The 16543-nt window shown below is 42.1% G+C and overlaps 1 protein-coding gene across 7 annotated transcripts in view; it reads left to right on the forward strand.

Annotated features, from left to right (window-relative positions):
* The window catches only part of RIMS1 (regulating synaptic membrane exocytosis 1), an 871728-nt gene that overhangs the window by 220113 nt on the left and 635072 nt on the right, over positions 1-16543 (forward strand). For 6 of the 7 annotated variants that reach the window (XM_030199020.1, XM_030199021.1, XM_030199022.1 and 3 more), the window contains one exon: positions 1477-1488. The exons of the other annotated variant lie outside the window; for it this stretch is intronic. In XM_030199020.1, the coding sequence (XP_030054880.1) occupies positions 1477-1488 (12 nt within the window). The remainder of the gene's footprint in view (positions 1-1476; positions 1489-16543) is intronic. 7 annotated transcript variants of the gene reach the window in all.

A 16543-nucleotide genomic window follows, 5' to 3' on the forward strand; every position in this document is an offset into this window, starting at 1 on the left:
AAGTGTGGTAAAGTTTTGCAATTACTGCATGATGACTGCCAAAATTACAAGATGGCAACCACAAATTCTCTATGTTAATTGTTGTACCCAACATCGGCCCATGTAGTTAACCCAGAAGAAATACATGTGGCATGAATGCAAGGGTCCAGGGCAGAAACTGGAGAAGAGGCTTGAAGGCCTGCCTTCAGATTGTGCCGCCTTCAACTTGAGGCAGGCTTAGGGCCTCCTGTGACATGGGGGTCCAATACAATTGCCCTGGTTGCAGTTATCATGGGCTAGCAGTTATCATGATAACTGCACTGCAGGTAATGCAGATGCATGTAATGCCACCATACCTCAGGTTCAGTGTAAGATTCAGTTGCTACCCTTTTCTCTGCCACTTCCCCACTCTATTCTATTCTGCATTTGCCAGCATGAGAATTAACACTCAAATGGAGGACAATTCTAGAAGATACTAGTGCTGGAGTAGCAGGCGCCATTGTGAATCTGGGACTTTGACAGAGTAGGAGCAACTGGGGCTCAATCCTGCTTCCCACTAGACACCAGGGACCCCCAGTAAAACCTGGGATCAGGGGTAGGGGGGGCTTTGGGAGTGGGGATCCTTTTCTGGTGGAGGTGGTGTGCTTGTCTGGGGGGGGTGGGGATCAGGTTTGCAATGTTGGGGGGGGAAGGGGGAATCAAAGGATTTAGTATGTTGGTGGGATTAGATGGTGAGTTGGTGCTGTTGGGAGTGGGTATTGGGGATGAGGACATGGGTGGTGACAGGAGCAGCAGTTTCAAAAAGCTGCTACCATATTTCTGGGGTAATGCTGCACGTTTACCTCCCCCCCCCCCCCCCAACATGAAGCTTTTTGAAATTGCTGTTCCCGTGCTATGTGGAGAGCAGCCTCTACATTTGTCAGAGCCTCTTGTAAAATACTGTGGGAATTCTCCACATCCCGATCTAGATCTGTGAGTTTACTTCTCCACTTACTATCTAAAATGCACTTTCACATTTAAAGGACTATTAGTGAGATGAAGCAAGGCATTCGCAGAAACATAGAACGTGACAACAAGTAAGGAATCCTCTCTAGTGTGCCCAAAGTATTTCTTGATCAAATTCTTTTGCCATTAATTACTATAGGATATGGTTTTAAGTAATGCTATTGGTTGAAATTAAAAACCATTGTCTATGGAAGGAGTAACGCTGATTACAACTACAGCTTTTTGTATTTTTTAGTCTTTGTTTTTTTTTTTTGCTGACATCCTGTATGGCATCTCTGTTGGAATTAATATTCTTGTGCATGCACTGCCTGCATTTTCAGTTTACCAATGCTATTATATTATTTACATTCTTGCTTGTATAAACGTTTGCAGAGAAACTTGTTATAATTGCTTTTTTCCTCCCAAGATCTGCCTATTAATGCCTGCTTACCTTTTCTTTTTTCTCTTTATTCTCTTTTCTTTTCCTCTGCTTCATTGGATGCTTTCTCAAAGGAGGACAAAGTGGTTAGAATCTACATTTTCTTTTACTATTTGTGACTATACTGTTATTTAAAATATTCTATCAGATATTAAGCTTAGTAGATTTAATATGAAAGATATGTTGTATGTGGAGAACAGAAAAAAAAAACAACAAAATCACACTATTGTGAGCACATTATACATGGGTGTTATTCTCAAATATACCATTTCCAGGTCTGTGTAACTTCTGAAATCTTTACTAATGGTAGAGACACATATGTTTGAATAAATGTGTATGCATATATATATTTTTCATGTGTGCATGTACATGCATATCTATATCACTATCAGGCTTATTTTTGAAAGAGAAGGGCGTCCATCTTCCAACACAAATTGGGAGATGGGCGTCCTTCTCTCAGGGTCGCCCAAATCGGCATAATTGAAAGCCAATTTTGGGCATCCTCAACTGCTTCCCGTCGTGGGAATGAACAAAGTTCACGGGGTGTGTCGGCACCGTAGCAAAGGCGGGGCTGGGGCATGGTTAAGAGATGGGCGTCCTCGGCCGATAATGGAAAAAACAAGGGCGTCTCTGACGAGCACTTGGCTGACTTTATTTGGCCCATTTTTTCTTGTGACCAAGCCGTGAAAAGGTGCCCGAACTGACCAGTTGACCACTGGAGGGAATCGGGGATGACCTCCCCTTACTCCCCAAGTGGTCACCAACCCCCTCCCACCCTAAAAACAAAAAGACTTATTTTTTTTTTTTGCCAGCCTCTATGCCAGCCTCAAATGTCATACCCAGCTCCCTGACAGCATTATGCAGGTCCCTGGAGCAGTTTTAGGGGGTGCAGTGCACTTCAGGAAGGCGGTCCCAGGCCCATACCCCCCTACCTGTTACACTTGTGGTGGTAAATGTGAGCCCTTCAAAACCCACCAGAAACCCACTGTACCCACATGTAGGTGCCCCCCTTCACCCCTTAGGGCTATGGTAGTGGTGTACAGTTATGGGGAGGGGGCTCAGCGCCCAAAGTAATACAGCACTGCGTACATCTAGTAGCGCTTTAGAAATGATAAGTAGTAGTAGTAGTAGTAGTAAGGTAAGGGAGCTATGCACCTGGGAACAATTTATGAAGTCCACCTCAGTGCCCGGTTTGTGTCGTGGCATGTCAGGGGGACCAGTGCATTACGAATTCTGGCTCCTCCCACGACCAAAGGGCTTGGATTTGGTCATTTTTGAGATGGGCGTCCTTGGTTTCCATTATGGCCGAAAACCGGGGATGACCATCTCAACATTTAGGTCGACCATCTGTAAGGTCGACCTAAATGTTGAGATTTGGGCGTCCCCGACCTTCTTATCAAAACGAAAGATGGACACCCATCTTGTTTCGATAATACTGGTTTTCCCCGCCCCTTTGTGGGGCCGTCCTCATGAAAACTTGGGTGCCCCATTGATTATGCCCCTCCACAAGCCCCATTTAACAAACATTTCTCTCTTTCAGAATATATTTGTACAAAAATGTTTTGTATTGTTTTTTTATGCATATATAATTTTATAGACTCCTGAAGCAGGTGTTCATGTTGAAACACGGCTCCATGTCGAGTCTCAGTGGTGTTTTTACAACAATAAATATTTATTCTGTAGAACCTTATGATTTTTTGGCATTGTGTTGGAAGAGTCATCACACAGCCTCCGTGATATCGTCATAGTGGTTGTCCTGTTCCTCCACTTCAGTTGCTGTTTCCTTTCTCCATTTATCAACCCTGTTCATGTTTGAATATATGCATAAACTGGCACTTAAATATTTATGTTTCATAAATGTCTAAGTCCCTATTTTACAAAGCTGGATATGCACATATCAAACTCAATACATGCTTCTGGGGGGTTGGAATTCCACAAGGTCTTTGCAATCCACTGGACCACAGGGAGAGCTACAGTATATTGTAATCCACAGTCAGGGCTATCCCACTTAACCTGTTCACTTTTACAGTCTGGAGGTTTCCCCCTTAGCTGTCCCCTGCTTGGGACTAAGACTCCTAGGTGGGTGTGCCCTCCCCCCTCCCCGTGCATCCCAGATTCCACCACCACTTCCCCCACTCAGTTCCAAACTCCCTCTGAAACAATCCCTCTCTCTCTCCCTTCTCCTTTCCTATGGAAGGGAAGGAGAGTCTCTGTGCGCTCCCTTCTCCCTCCCTTTTCTCTCAGGTTCCTTCAACTTTCCTGATTAGGGAGAGAGTCAGTGTTGCAGCACAAACCCCAATTTAAACAGTTCACTTTTCCGCTTCAACCTTTGTCCCCCTGTCCATCAATTACCAGGCCAGGGGAATGTAAGGGTCCCACCCTTTCACTGTCAGCACCAACTCCTGACAACCTCCCACTTGACCCAGGTTGAAATATTCATTCCTTAATCCCTCCTCTGATGCAGCCACCTTTTGCCTCCCTGCATCAAGCCAGAGAACCAGGCTGCCATCTGCCCTCTTAACTGTCTACCTTTAGCTTTGACAAGAGCTGAGATATCCATGGGTTCCTCTTCCAGGTTCTCCTCTCTCTCTCTTTCTCCCCGCCATCCCCTGATTGCCATTCCATGGGTTCTTCTACCCTTTCCCCTCCCAGCTGCTCTTCATTCCCCTGATTGAACTTACTCAGAGTCTCCTCCTTCCCCTTAGCCCTCTGGGACTGGTAGTGTGAATAATTCTTACTTGCTCTACCCTGTGTCTCCCTCATGGGCTGCTGGGAAGGGTAGTCCCTGGCTCTACTCTGTGTTCTCCTCAGGGGCTGCTGGGAATTGTAGTCTTTGGCTCTCACTATTTCCTCTGAGGAAGGTGACCAACTGCTGTCCCTAACATGCTGGATCCTTGGTGACCGGAATCTACTGTGACCACCCCTATGAGTGGACTCAGGCCACCCTGAAGGAGCCCTTCTCCCCCCTTCCCTGGCCATTTCCCACTCCATGTCCTCGTACACTTCAGAATATGTATATGTATGTATGTATGTATGTATGTACACATGCTCTCGCACACAGAAAAAATATATACATTTATACATATGTATTTACAGTCTAATTTTATAAATACCAACACTATATTCAAAGTTTTCTACAAATGTAATTTGATCCCAGAGCCTCAGCAGGCAATTCTTTTCACGTGGGGATCTCGCCACCGCGATTTGCACAACTCTTCATTGGCTCTCTCAAAATACTTAAAGCTACTCATTTTATTAAATCATATTTTAAAGTAAAACTCTTAGTTAACTTATCTTTAGAATTGCTTGCCAATAATTCTGACATGGGCCATGTTTCGCAGGGAAAGCTGCATCAAGGCAAGTCTTATAAAGAACAAAAACACTCACTGTAATATCCTACTATTACAATAGCCTTAAAATAACCTTTATCTAAAAAAATAACTTTACCAAATGCTACTGTTATCTCTCAGTGGCATTCTAAAATGGCGCCCTTGTTAATCCCGCCCTTTTATAGATACCCAATGTATTCAGAAAATAGCTGCCGCCTATTGACCGACACTTGTCTTAAAGAGGCCCAGGGCTTGCAACATATCGACCCACTGATTTGAATGCATCGATACATTTGCAGAAAACTTTGAATATAGTGTTGGAATTTATAAAATCAGACTGTTGATACTGAACCCCCACTAAAGTGACAGACCACATTTAATTTTGAGTATGCATATGTATTTACAGCATTTGTATTGGTTTATAAATTGAACAGAAACCTTCTAGCGGTATTCCACATAGGTATAAACATGTTGGTTCAGAAAATCTGCTCAGCTATCAGAGGAATCAAGTGTTCTTATGAATGAATTCTAATATCCCTTTTCTATCATTTGCAACTAGTAACCTAGAATGATTTATGTTTCGATAACATGCAAACAACCTCCATTATGCTAGACATGGAGCAGGAGCTTGTGATACAAGCACAAATCTTGTGCAGTAGAATTAGAGACAGAGGGTTGGTACATCTTGGACCAATTTTAGCATGTGCATCGTTTTCTTTTTCTTCAGTAGCAATTAGTGCACTGTTCAAGAACAATGATTAATTGAAACAATCTGCTTGTCTCAAAGGGCATGAGCATACAGTGACTACATATATCTTCTGAAGAAAATGTTTGTGTTGCTAGGTCATTTATCAGTACAACTCTGCTGTTCATCATTTCTACAAATATTACTATTCCCAGTAGTGTGTAGAGCTTTGGTTTCTATATTCTAAGAAAGCAAGAATTTGTGTTTTTTTAAAAGATTTATGTTTTATGATCTGGGGTTAATGGCTAGTTTCCTCAATAATGTTTTGCTGGTGTAGAATCTTAGGCAGGCATGGGATGAAATAACTTTAATGAAAATAAATCTATTTTGTGATCTTCTGCTGGCATGACAAAGGGACTTGAGTTCTGTTGCTGGAAAGACATGGATGAGACGTCTCTTCCAGGACGGAACCCCTCTGCCATCTCTTTACAGTGGAAGAGCTAGCAGCAGTCACTATCTTTCCCTCTCTGGGGTGAATCACCCTGATGCACCTGAACCCTGTCATACAGGAGACTTAATGTGAGTCTCCTGTACTGCAACATTATTGACTTTATTTCCTCAGATTTTTGTTTCCCTTCCTCCTCCTCTCTTCTACTGTTTCTCCTCCCATCTAGTCTTCTCCCTCCCACAGTTAGTCCTTCATCCCTTCTTTTGCAACCTTTCCTCCTCTCTTCCCTCCTAGGCTCTACTACTACTGTTGTTGAGGAGTAGTCTAGTGGTTAGTGCAGTGGGATCCTGGGGAACTGAGAGTTTAATTCCCACTTCAGTTCCTTGTGACTCTGGGCAAGTCACTTAACCCTCCATTGCCCCTGGTACAAAATAAGTACCTGAATATATGTAAACTACTTTGAATGTAGTTGGAAAAACCTCAGAAAGGCAGTATATCAAGTCCCATTCCCCTTCCCTTTTGTTTTTATACCTTTAACTGTTAAATAGCATTCAGTTCTTTTTCTTGGTTTGTTGGAGGTTTTTCTTCATAGCCTATCTGCGTAATCAGATTCATCTTGTTAAGAATCAGAGGTAGCTGGAGACCTCACCCCAAACTGATACATACATTCTCTCTCTCTGTGCTTGAATGTATATCTCTGTCTGTCTCTGTCTCTAACCCTCAAAAACTATCTATGGGCACATTTTCTCAGTTATTATTTTTTTGTTTATTTGTTGCATTTGTATCCCACGTTTTCCCACCTCTTTGCAGGCTCAATGTGGCTTACAATACTTCATGAGTAACAGAAATACATGAAAAAGTATACATTTAGTGATAACTGAAGGATTTTGGGTAGCATGATAATGATAAAACATGACAGTATATTAACAAACAAACATATTAAGAAGTATTTAAGAAATATATAAGAGTTGTATAAGAAAGTATACATTTAGTAGTAGTTACAGGATCTTGGGTATCATGATAGTGAAAAAACATGGTAGTGTTTTGGCAAGTAGATATAGTAGAGGCAGTTTTGGATGTGCGTATAGGAGTTTATATTTGTTGATCATTGTTGTATGCCTTGTTAAAGAGATAAGTCTTCAGTAGAACTTGGAAGTTAGCTAATTCATAGATCGTTTTTAATTTGCGCGGCAGCGCATTCCAGATGGATTGTGAGGTTCACAATTTCAAGGGCCTTGGCTCAGCATTACCCTTTGACCCCTTTGGTAGTAGATGATTCCAATTATAAGATTCTATACAATCCACTTGATGTGACTTGTAGTTAACTAGTTTGCTATTTTTCTGTTTCCCTAGAACAGATTCAAGTGTTACAAACAAAACTAGTTCTTAGGCTCCCTCTAGTGACTGGCTCCTTCCGTCACTTTCTGAACAATAATGAATCTTCCTGCCACATTTTTTAGGAATAAGAATTATTTTTCTAGCTTGATGAACACCTAAACATTATGCAAGAGAATTCATGTTTGCAGTATCCCCTAACCAAAAGATCTTACAATCCAAGTTTGTAGAAAATGATTAAGTGAATTACTGCATTGTATAGAAGAGAAATAGAGTGAGATACCAAGATCCATAGGCCTGAGGTTTACGCATTAGGCGCTAATTTTGTGAAGTAGGCACTAGCATTTATGTACTGATTCCACGCATAAATGATTTAGAGAGGCATTTTCAATATGACATCTAAGTCGAACTTTGGACATTTTGCACTAAATATCCCAAATTGGAATAAGAAATATGGCCATTTTCGAAACAGCAAAACATTTGTTTTTGTTTTTTCGAAAGTGGCCACATGCAAGATGTTTTCATACTCTGTGTGTTTATCTTTTTTGGGCCATTTTTGAAAAATAAAATTCCAAGTGAAAAACAGAAAATCAAGCCATTGCGATGTAAGAGGAGCCAATAGTACAATGGCTACATAGACATCCCAGGAGAGCAATGGGGCACCCTAGGAGGTACTGCAGTGGACTTCATATAAAAGCTCCCAGGTTTACATATCACCATTATCCCTTTATACTGTACGCTGAGCTCTATAAAACCCACAAAAAATATGCTGTAACCAACTGTACACCACTACAATAGCCCTTATGGATGAAGGTGTCACCTATATGTGGGTACAGTAGGTTTTGGGGAAGGGGGGGGGCTTATACTTTTCACCACAAGTGTAACAAGTAGAGTGGGATATGGGCCTGGATCTTCCTCTCTATAGTTCACTTCACTGATTACTACACTACTCCAGGAATCTGCATGCTATTCTGTTTGACCTGGCTATAATATCTGAAGCTGTCTTAGAGGCTGGTAAGTAATATTTTTAATCACATCTTTGGGAGTGGGGGGGAGGGGGTCAGTGACACTGGGGGAGTAATGGGGGGAGGGAATCATCCCTGATTCCCCCCAGTGGTCATTTAGGGCACCTTTTTGTGCCTTATTGATTCTAAAAACAGGCTCTGTTAAAGTTTCGGCTCTAGGTGTTTTTGTTTTGTTCCATTAAGGCTGTAAAACATCCAAGTGTTCAGAATGCCCTAAGCCAGCCCCTGAAATGCCCCCAACACCCACCCCTTGTGATTTGGATGCACTGCAGACAAATTGCTTTGATAAACGTCTGCAAAATAGGTTCTGAAAATACCGATTTGGACATTTTGAGAAGAAATTCATCCAAATATTGCTTTATGACACTTTGGGATGTTTTTCTCTTTCAAAAATGAGCCCTTTAGAATACTAGCATACATGTGTACACATGTTCAAGGAAGTGCAGATCAGTTGTACTAAATATGAGATGCAGTCCAACGTGTGATTTTTAAATGAATAACCAAAGGGGAGTGAACAGAAAGCAAAATTTTATAATCTCAATGAAGTGGATGCAGTCTGAATGAAGGGAATCAGGCAAATTAATAGGTATCATAAAATATCAGTATGAAGTGTATTGAATGTGATGTGGACTACTAGCCAGTGTTGAGACGTCAACAGAGCAGACCTGTAAATACATAATTGAGCTTAATAAATTGTAAACATTGTACAGAAGACAGTCTGAGACCAGCCTATATGGAACTGCAGTAATTGAAGTGGCTAAGTACAAGTGCATATGATGGGGAGAGTAAGTTCTTGAAGGTCAGAAGTGACTTAATTGAAAGAATCTGGCTCAAAGGACAACAAAAAGCCCAGATGGACTTCTAGGGTATAATGGAATGAACCTTAATTGTAGGACTTAGCGTAGGGGATGGCAGTTTCTTAGTAACCTAGTTTGCTTCAGATATCTAAAGGTTTAATTGTAGTCCATTAGTATAAAGTCAGTCAGCGGCTGTATTTAGGCAATAATTTACAGAGTGCAGATCTGAGGATAGGTATTTCAATATTCTCCAACATAGATCTCATCCATGTAGTAATAGCCTCTTAGTCCTTTATTCTGAATTTGAGTAGCCAGTGGTGGCAAAAAGTGATTGAATAATGCTGGAACTAGAACCAAGCAAGTTAAGGGAAAGGTCCAGGAAAGAGCTGAATCTAAAGGCAAGTAGGAGAACTACTGGAGCATAGCCCTTGCCCCCTCCGCCCCAGTCACAAGCTAGTTAAGAATTCAGCAATTGATGATTAATGAGGTTGGATGTAGGGCTTAATCAGTAACATGATCAAAGCTGCTTTTCCTGCATCAAGATTACAGCAAATTTCATTTAACATACTTAATAAAAGCTAATCTGTTCTATGTCCTGATCTAAAAACCACTTGCCCCAGAAAAATTACCTAATTGTACCTAAACAACTTTCTCCAGAAACTTTGAAGGAAACTGCAGACTGAAAAAGACAAAAGTTTGAAATATCATGGGACAGGAGACAATCCTTTTGTGAAACATAGAATCATGACGGAAGATAAGGGCCAAATGGCTCATCCAGTCTGCCCTTTCTCAGTAACCACTAGCTCCTCCTTTTCCAAAGGGATCCCACGTGCCTGTCCACACTTTCTTAAATTCCGACACAGTCTCCACGACCTCCACCGGGAGGCATTCCACGCATCCACCACCCTTTCCGTGAAATAGTATTTTCTTAGATTCTTCCTAAGCCTATTTCCTCTTAACTTCATCCTATGCCCTCTTATTCCAGAGTTTTCCTTCATTTGGAAAAGGCTCATCTCCTGTGCATTTACGCCACTGAGGTATTTAAATATCTCCATCATATCCCTCTCTCCCGCTTCTCTTCCAGCGTATACATGTTGAGGTTCATGAGTCTGTCCCCATATGTTTTATCACAGAGACCATTACCAATTTGGTAGCCACCCTCTGGACCGACTCCATCCTGTTTATATCCTTCCATAGGTGCGGTCTCCAGAATTGCATGCAGTATTCCAAATGGGGCCTCACCAGAGACTTATACAAGGGCACTATCACCTCTTTTTTTCCTTCTTGTCATGCCTCTCCTTATGCACCCAAGCATCCGTCTGGCTTTGACCATCTCCTGGCCACCTTAAGATCTTCGGACACAGTCACTCCCAAGTCCTGCTCTTCTTCCATACACAAAAGCACTTCACCCCTATACTGTACCGTTCCCTTGGATTATTGTAACCCAAGTGCATGACCCTACATTTCTTAGCATTAAATCTTAGTTGCCAATTTTCAGGCCAGTCTTTAAGCTTCACTAGATCCTTCTTCATGCCATCCTACTACTACTACTACTTATAATTTCTATAGTGCTACTAGACGTATGCAGCACTGCCATCCACACCCTCCGGGGTGTCCACCATATTACAGAGGTTGGTATCATCCACAAAGAGACAAACCTTATCAGACAGCAGTTCTGCAATATCACTCACAAAGATGTTAAAAAGGGCCAGCCTGAGGACCGATCCCTGTGGCACACCACTGATAACATCCCTTCAGAGCAAGTTCCATATACCACTACCCTCAGTCTCCTCCCATTTAACCAGATTTTAACCCAGGCATTCACTTTAGGTCCTATACCAAGGGCACTCAGTTTATTTATCAGTCGCCTGCGCGGAACCGTGTCAAATGCTTTTCTAAAATCCATGTACACCACATCTAGCGCCCCTTCCCACGTCTAACTGGTCACCCAGTCAAATAAATTAATTAGATTCGTCTGACACGATTTCCCTGTAGTGAAGTCATGCTGCCTCGGGTCCTGCAGTCCGATTCAAGAAACCTCACAATCCTTCGCTTTAGAAGTGTTTCCATTAGTTTACTCAACATCGAGGTCAGACTGACAGGTCTGTAATTCCCAACCTCCTCCATACTTTTGCTCTTGTGCAGAGGGACCACATCCACCCTTTTCCAGTCCTCTGGGACCACTCCAGCCTCTAAGGAGGCATTGAAGAGGTCAGACATCTCCAAGTTCCTTGAGCACCCTCGGATGTATCCCATCAGGCCCAATCGGCTTGTCTACTTTTAGTTTAGCTAGCTCCTCACGAACACGGTCTTCTGAGAATCGGTCCTGGTCTACCACACATCCGTCCCCCTTAGCATTTGTTTTCTGTGGTCCTACCTCTGGTCTTTCATCCATGAACACAGAACAGAAATAATTGTTAAGCAGTTCAGTTTTATCCTTATCGGCTTCTACATATTTTTCCCTCTCAGCTTTGAGTCTCACAAAGCTATTTTGACACTTCCTCCTGTCACTTATATATCTGAAAAACATCTTGTCCCCCAGTTTTACCATATCAGATATCTTTTTTTCCATTTGCCTCTTTGCTTTCCTGACAGCTTTTCCAGCTTCTCTTAGCTTATCTAGGTATTCTCGCCTGTCCTCTTCTTTCTGAGACATCTTATAACCTATGAAGGCTAACCTCCTTTCTCTTACCTTTTCAGCTACTACGTTCGAGAACCAGAGCAGCCTTGTTTTTTCCTCTTTCCTTTATGTAATTTATTAACATAAAGGTTAGTTGCCTTTAAAATAGCTCCTTTCAGTTTTGCCCACTGCTGTTCTACTTCCCATCCAACCAACTCTTCCTTGAGAAATTTCCCCATCTCGGCAAAGTTAGTTCTCTTGAAATATAGGACCTTTAATCTCGAATAAGCCCTCTCCCCCCTCTGTCTTAATATTGAACCATACCATTCGGTGATCACTAGATGCCAAATGATCTCCCATCATAACATTTATTTATTTATTTATTTGACATTTTTATCCCGCATTATCCTGAGATAGGCTCAGGTTCAATGTGGCTTACATGACAAACATCAAATTGAGAAAAATACATTTTCAGGAATATTAACATTCATGAAACGCATCAAACAATTAGGTTGAATACCCTAATATATAGGACACAGTAAAGAGAGTTTGTCTTTATAAGGAACACAAAATTATCAGTATTTAAAACATAGTTATATAATGTAAGAAATGTGAACAATAGATTACGATATAATCAAATTGAGGACACAGTAATTGTGTAATAGGAGTTTGTAATAAAAGTTAGAATGTGTTGAAATAAGATCATTCATTTGTTTGTTTCAGATTGATTCTTTTCTTTATTGAAAGTTGAGCTGAAAAGATGAGTTCTCAGTAGGCTATGGAACAGCATGTAGTCATTTGTGTGTCTGAACTGTTTGGGTAAAGAATTCCAGGTTTTGGTACTTTGACAAGAAAAGTTAGCAATATGAATGGTTTTGTAGATTAAACATCAGAAACAATGTCCTCGTTTGTAAGCATGAGGTCTAGAATAGCTCCATCCCACGTCTGTTCCATCACCCACTGCTGAAAAAAATCTTCCTGTAGAGAATCCAAGATCCCTTTGCTTCTAGTCAACTCCACAGCAGGGATGCTCCAATCGCCGTCCGGCATATTAAAATCACCTATCAGTAGTACTTCCCCTTTCCTAGCTATCTTATGGATATCTTAGAAGTCTCTATCCATTTCTTCTGACTGTGAAGGTGACCTTTATATTACACCAATATAAATACATTTTCCTTTCCCTCTTACCAGTTTAACCCACAGTGCTTCTTCCTTACCCCATACGTCCTGCAGTTCCTTCACTTGGATATTATTCTTAACATATAACACCACTGCTCCACCCTTTTTCCCTACCCTGTTCTTACTAAATAGATTACAGCCAGGTATAAATACATCCCAGTCTCGATTCTCCATGAACCATGTCTCAGTGACCGCCACAATATCCAAGTTGGCTTCTATCATTGCAGCCTCTAAATCTAGGCATTTGTTTATCATACTACGGGCATTGGTATGGAAGGCTATCCAGATATTACCCTGTTTTTCCCTTTCTATAGGGGTATTTGATGTCTTACCTTCCTGAGGATTGCTAATGACTTTGGGGCTTTTCTCACCCATCCCCTGAAAATTTAGTTTAAAGCTCTCTTTAGTACTTAGCCAGTCTGTTACTGAAGACACTTTGATCCTTTCTTGAAAGATAGACACCACTGTCGCTCAGTAGCTCTTGGAAAATCATCCCATGGTCAAGGAAACTGAAGCGCTCATGTCAGCACCATCCACACAACACATTTAGCTCCAGGATGCAAGTTTCCCTCATTTGGCCTTTACCTTTGACAGGAATAATTGATAAGAACACCGCCTGCACACCTAGGTGCTTTACCTTCTGACCCAGAGCCATGAAGTCACATTTGATATATTCAGCAGGATACCTATCAGTATCATTTGTGCCTACATGGATTAGCAACATAGGATAGTGGCCAGTAGGCTTGATGGGTCTAGGTAATCTTTCAGCTACATTTCGAATCTTGGCATCAGGTAACTGCTCAGAGAAACTATGGGGGAGGGGCAGTACACTGATATCATGATGTAACTTTTTTTGAAGCAGGAAACACAGAACTAGATAAGTCTGATTTTTCCAAACCATTGGCAGCACTCAGACATCAGGAAATTAACAGCTTTAAGTTATAAGTGCACCATATGGAAAACAGATATCAGAATGTAACAGTTCAGGATAGTAAGTAAGCAGTGCATACAATGAAAGACAAAGTTTAAATATTTTCTAAATAGATACAAGAAAAGTATAGAGGCAGAAGTTTTAGACAGATAATGAAATAATAGAGCACAGTTATTTGTCTTATCTTTAGATGAGACAGAGATTAGGAATTGGTTATTTCACAGAAAACAGAGGGTAGGGTTAAATGGCCATTTTTCTCAATGGAGGAGGGTGAATAGTGTAGTGCTGCAGGGATCTGTACTGAGACCAGTGCTATTTAACATATTTATAAATGATCTGGAAATCAGAACGACGAGTGAGGTGATTAAATTTGCAGATGACATAAAACTAAGTTGTCAAAACACATGCAACTGAAAAATTGCAGGAAGACCTTAGGAAACTGGAAGACTTGGCATCCAAATGGCAGATGAAATTTAATCTGGACAAATGCAAAATGATGCACATTAGGAAGAATAATCTGAATCATAGTTACCTGAAGCCAGGGTCCACCTTAGGAGTCAGCACGCAAGAAAAGACCTAGTTGTCATTGAGGGGCATAATCGAACGCAAACGCCTATCTCCATGGGCGTTTATCTCTGAGAACGGGTCTGTGAAGGGGCGGGCCGAACCGTATTTTCGAAAAAATGGACGTTTTTGAGCTGGGCGTTTGTTTTTTTTAGCGATAATGGAAACTAAAAACCCCCAGCTCAAAAACATCCTAATCCGAGCCATTTGGTTGTGGGAGGGGCCAGGATTGGTAGTACACTGGCCCCCCTGATATGCCAGGACACCAACTGGGCACCCTAGGTCAGTGCGGTGGACTTCAGAAAAAGCTCCCACATGCATAGCTCCCTTACCACGGGTGCTGAGCTCCCAACACCCCTCCCCCAAAACCCACTACCCACAAATGTACAACACTACCATAGCTCTTAGGGGTGAAGGGGGCACCTACATGTGGGTACAGTGGGTTTTGAAGGCCTCCCATTTACCAGCACAATTGTTACAGGTAGGGGGGGAGATGGGCCTGGGTCCACCTGGCTGAAGTGCACTGCGGTACCCACTAAAAGTGCTCCAGGGACCTGCATACACGCAGGCCTCTAGGACTTGTTGCTGCTGTATAACATTGGCACACCAGTTGACACCTGAAGACTAATCTCTCCGAAAACGTCCTTTATTGGAATAAGCACGTTTACTCACAGTTAACTGCAGAGGTTGTGCCCCACTGACAACGAGTCTCCCTGGTACTGAGATTAGCAGTAGGTTAGAGCTGGCAGAATGCTGTACAATGCCCTCTTCAGCCACATTCAAGGTAAGAAATAAGTTGTCTAACGTGGCTAACACAGGAAAGGGAACTAAAACTGGCTTACAAAAATGGCCACTACCGCATGAACTACAACAGGAAACACAACAGGGCACACTCTGACCCAGTAGGCAGGGGGAAAAGCACCATGGGAGAAGAGCCTACCAACTACCAACATCGTGAGACTGTAACACAAGCTAATGAAATCACAGAGCCCAATACCCTACACCCACCACAATGCAATGCTGATGTGACCCTGTAGTGCACCCGAGAGCCACATCTGACCCAGGGAAAGGCTGTGAGAGGATCGAACACATTCTGCTGTCATGGAGGTGGGTACGGCATTTGAGGCTGGCATACAGGCTGGGAAAAAAGTTTTTAAAGTGGGTTTTGTTTTGGTGGGAGGGGGTTAGTGACCACTGGGGGAGTCCAGGGACGTCATCCCCGATTCCCTCCAGTGGTCATCTGGGCAGTTGGGGCACTTTTTTGGGACTTGTTCGTGAAAAAAGGGTCCAAAAAAGTGACCCAAAATCGCGGTAAAAACGCCTTTTTTTTCGATTATCAGCTACAGACGCCCATCTCTCCTCGGCTGATAACCACGCCCCAGTCCTGCCTCCGACACGCCTCCGACACACCCCCGTCAACTTTATTCGTTTCCACGACAGAGCGCAGTTGGAAACGCCGAAACTCGGCTTTCGATTATACTGATTTGGGCGCCTTTGCGAGAAAAACGCCCATCTCCCGATTTGGGTCAAAATATAGGCGTTTTTCTCTTTCGATTATAAGCTGGATTGTGGACTAAATGCTGAAATCGTCTGCCCAGTGTGTGGCAGCATCCAAAAAGGCAAACAGGATACTAGGCGTTATTAGGAAAGGGATAGTAAATAAGACAAAGAATATTATTATGTCTCTGTATTGCTCCATGGTGCGACCTCACCTTGAGTATTCCATTCACTTCTGGTCGTTGTATCTAAAAAAAAGTTATAGCAGAATTAGAAATGCTTCAACGAAGAGCAGCCAAAATTATGAAGGGCATATAACTCTTCTTATATGAGGAAAGACTAATGAGGTTAGGGCTTGGGAAAAGAGAAGGCTGAAGGGAGATATAATTAAGGTCTACAACAACCTGTGTGAATCAATTTTTCACTCTTTCAAAAAGCACAAAGACCAGGGGACACCCATTGAAATTACATGGAAATACTTTTAAAACAAATTGGAGAAAATATTTTTTTACTCAAAGAATAGTTAAGCTCTGGAACTCATTGCTGGAGGATGTGGTAACAGAGGTTAGCGTATCTAGGTTTAAAAAAGGTTTAGGCAAGTTTCTGGAGGACAAGCCCATAGTCTACTATTGAGATAGACATAGGGGAAGCCACTGCTTGCCCTGGGATTGGTGATATGGAATGCCGCTACTATTTTGGTACTTGTGATCTGGATTGGCCACTGTTAGAAG

Source organism: Microcaecilia unicolor, chromosome 3 (assembly GCF_901765095.1).
Source record: "Microcaecilia unicolor chromosome 3, aMicUni1.1, whole genome shotgun sequence".
NCBI classification, from domain to species: Eukaryota; Metazoa; Chordata; class Amphibia; order Gymnophiona; family Siphonopidae; genus Microcaecilia; species Microcaecilia unicolor.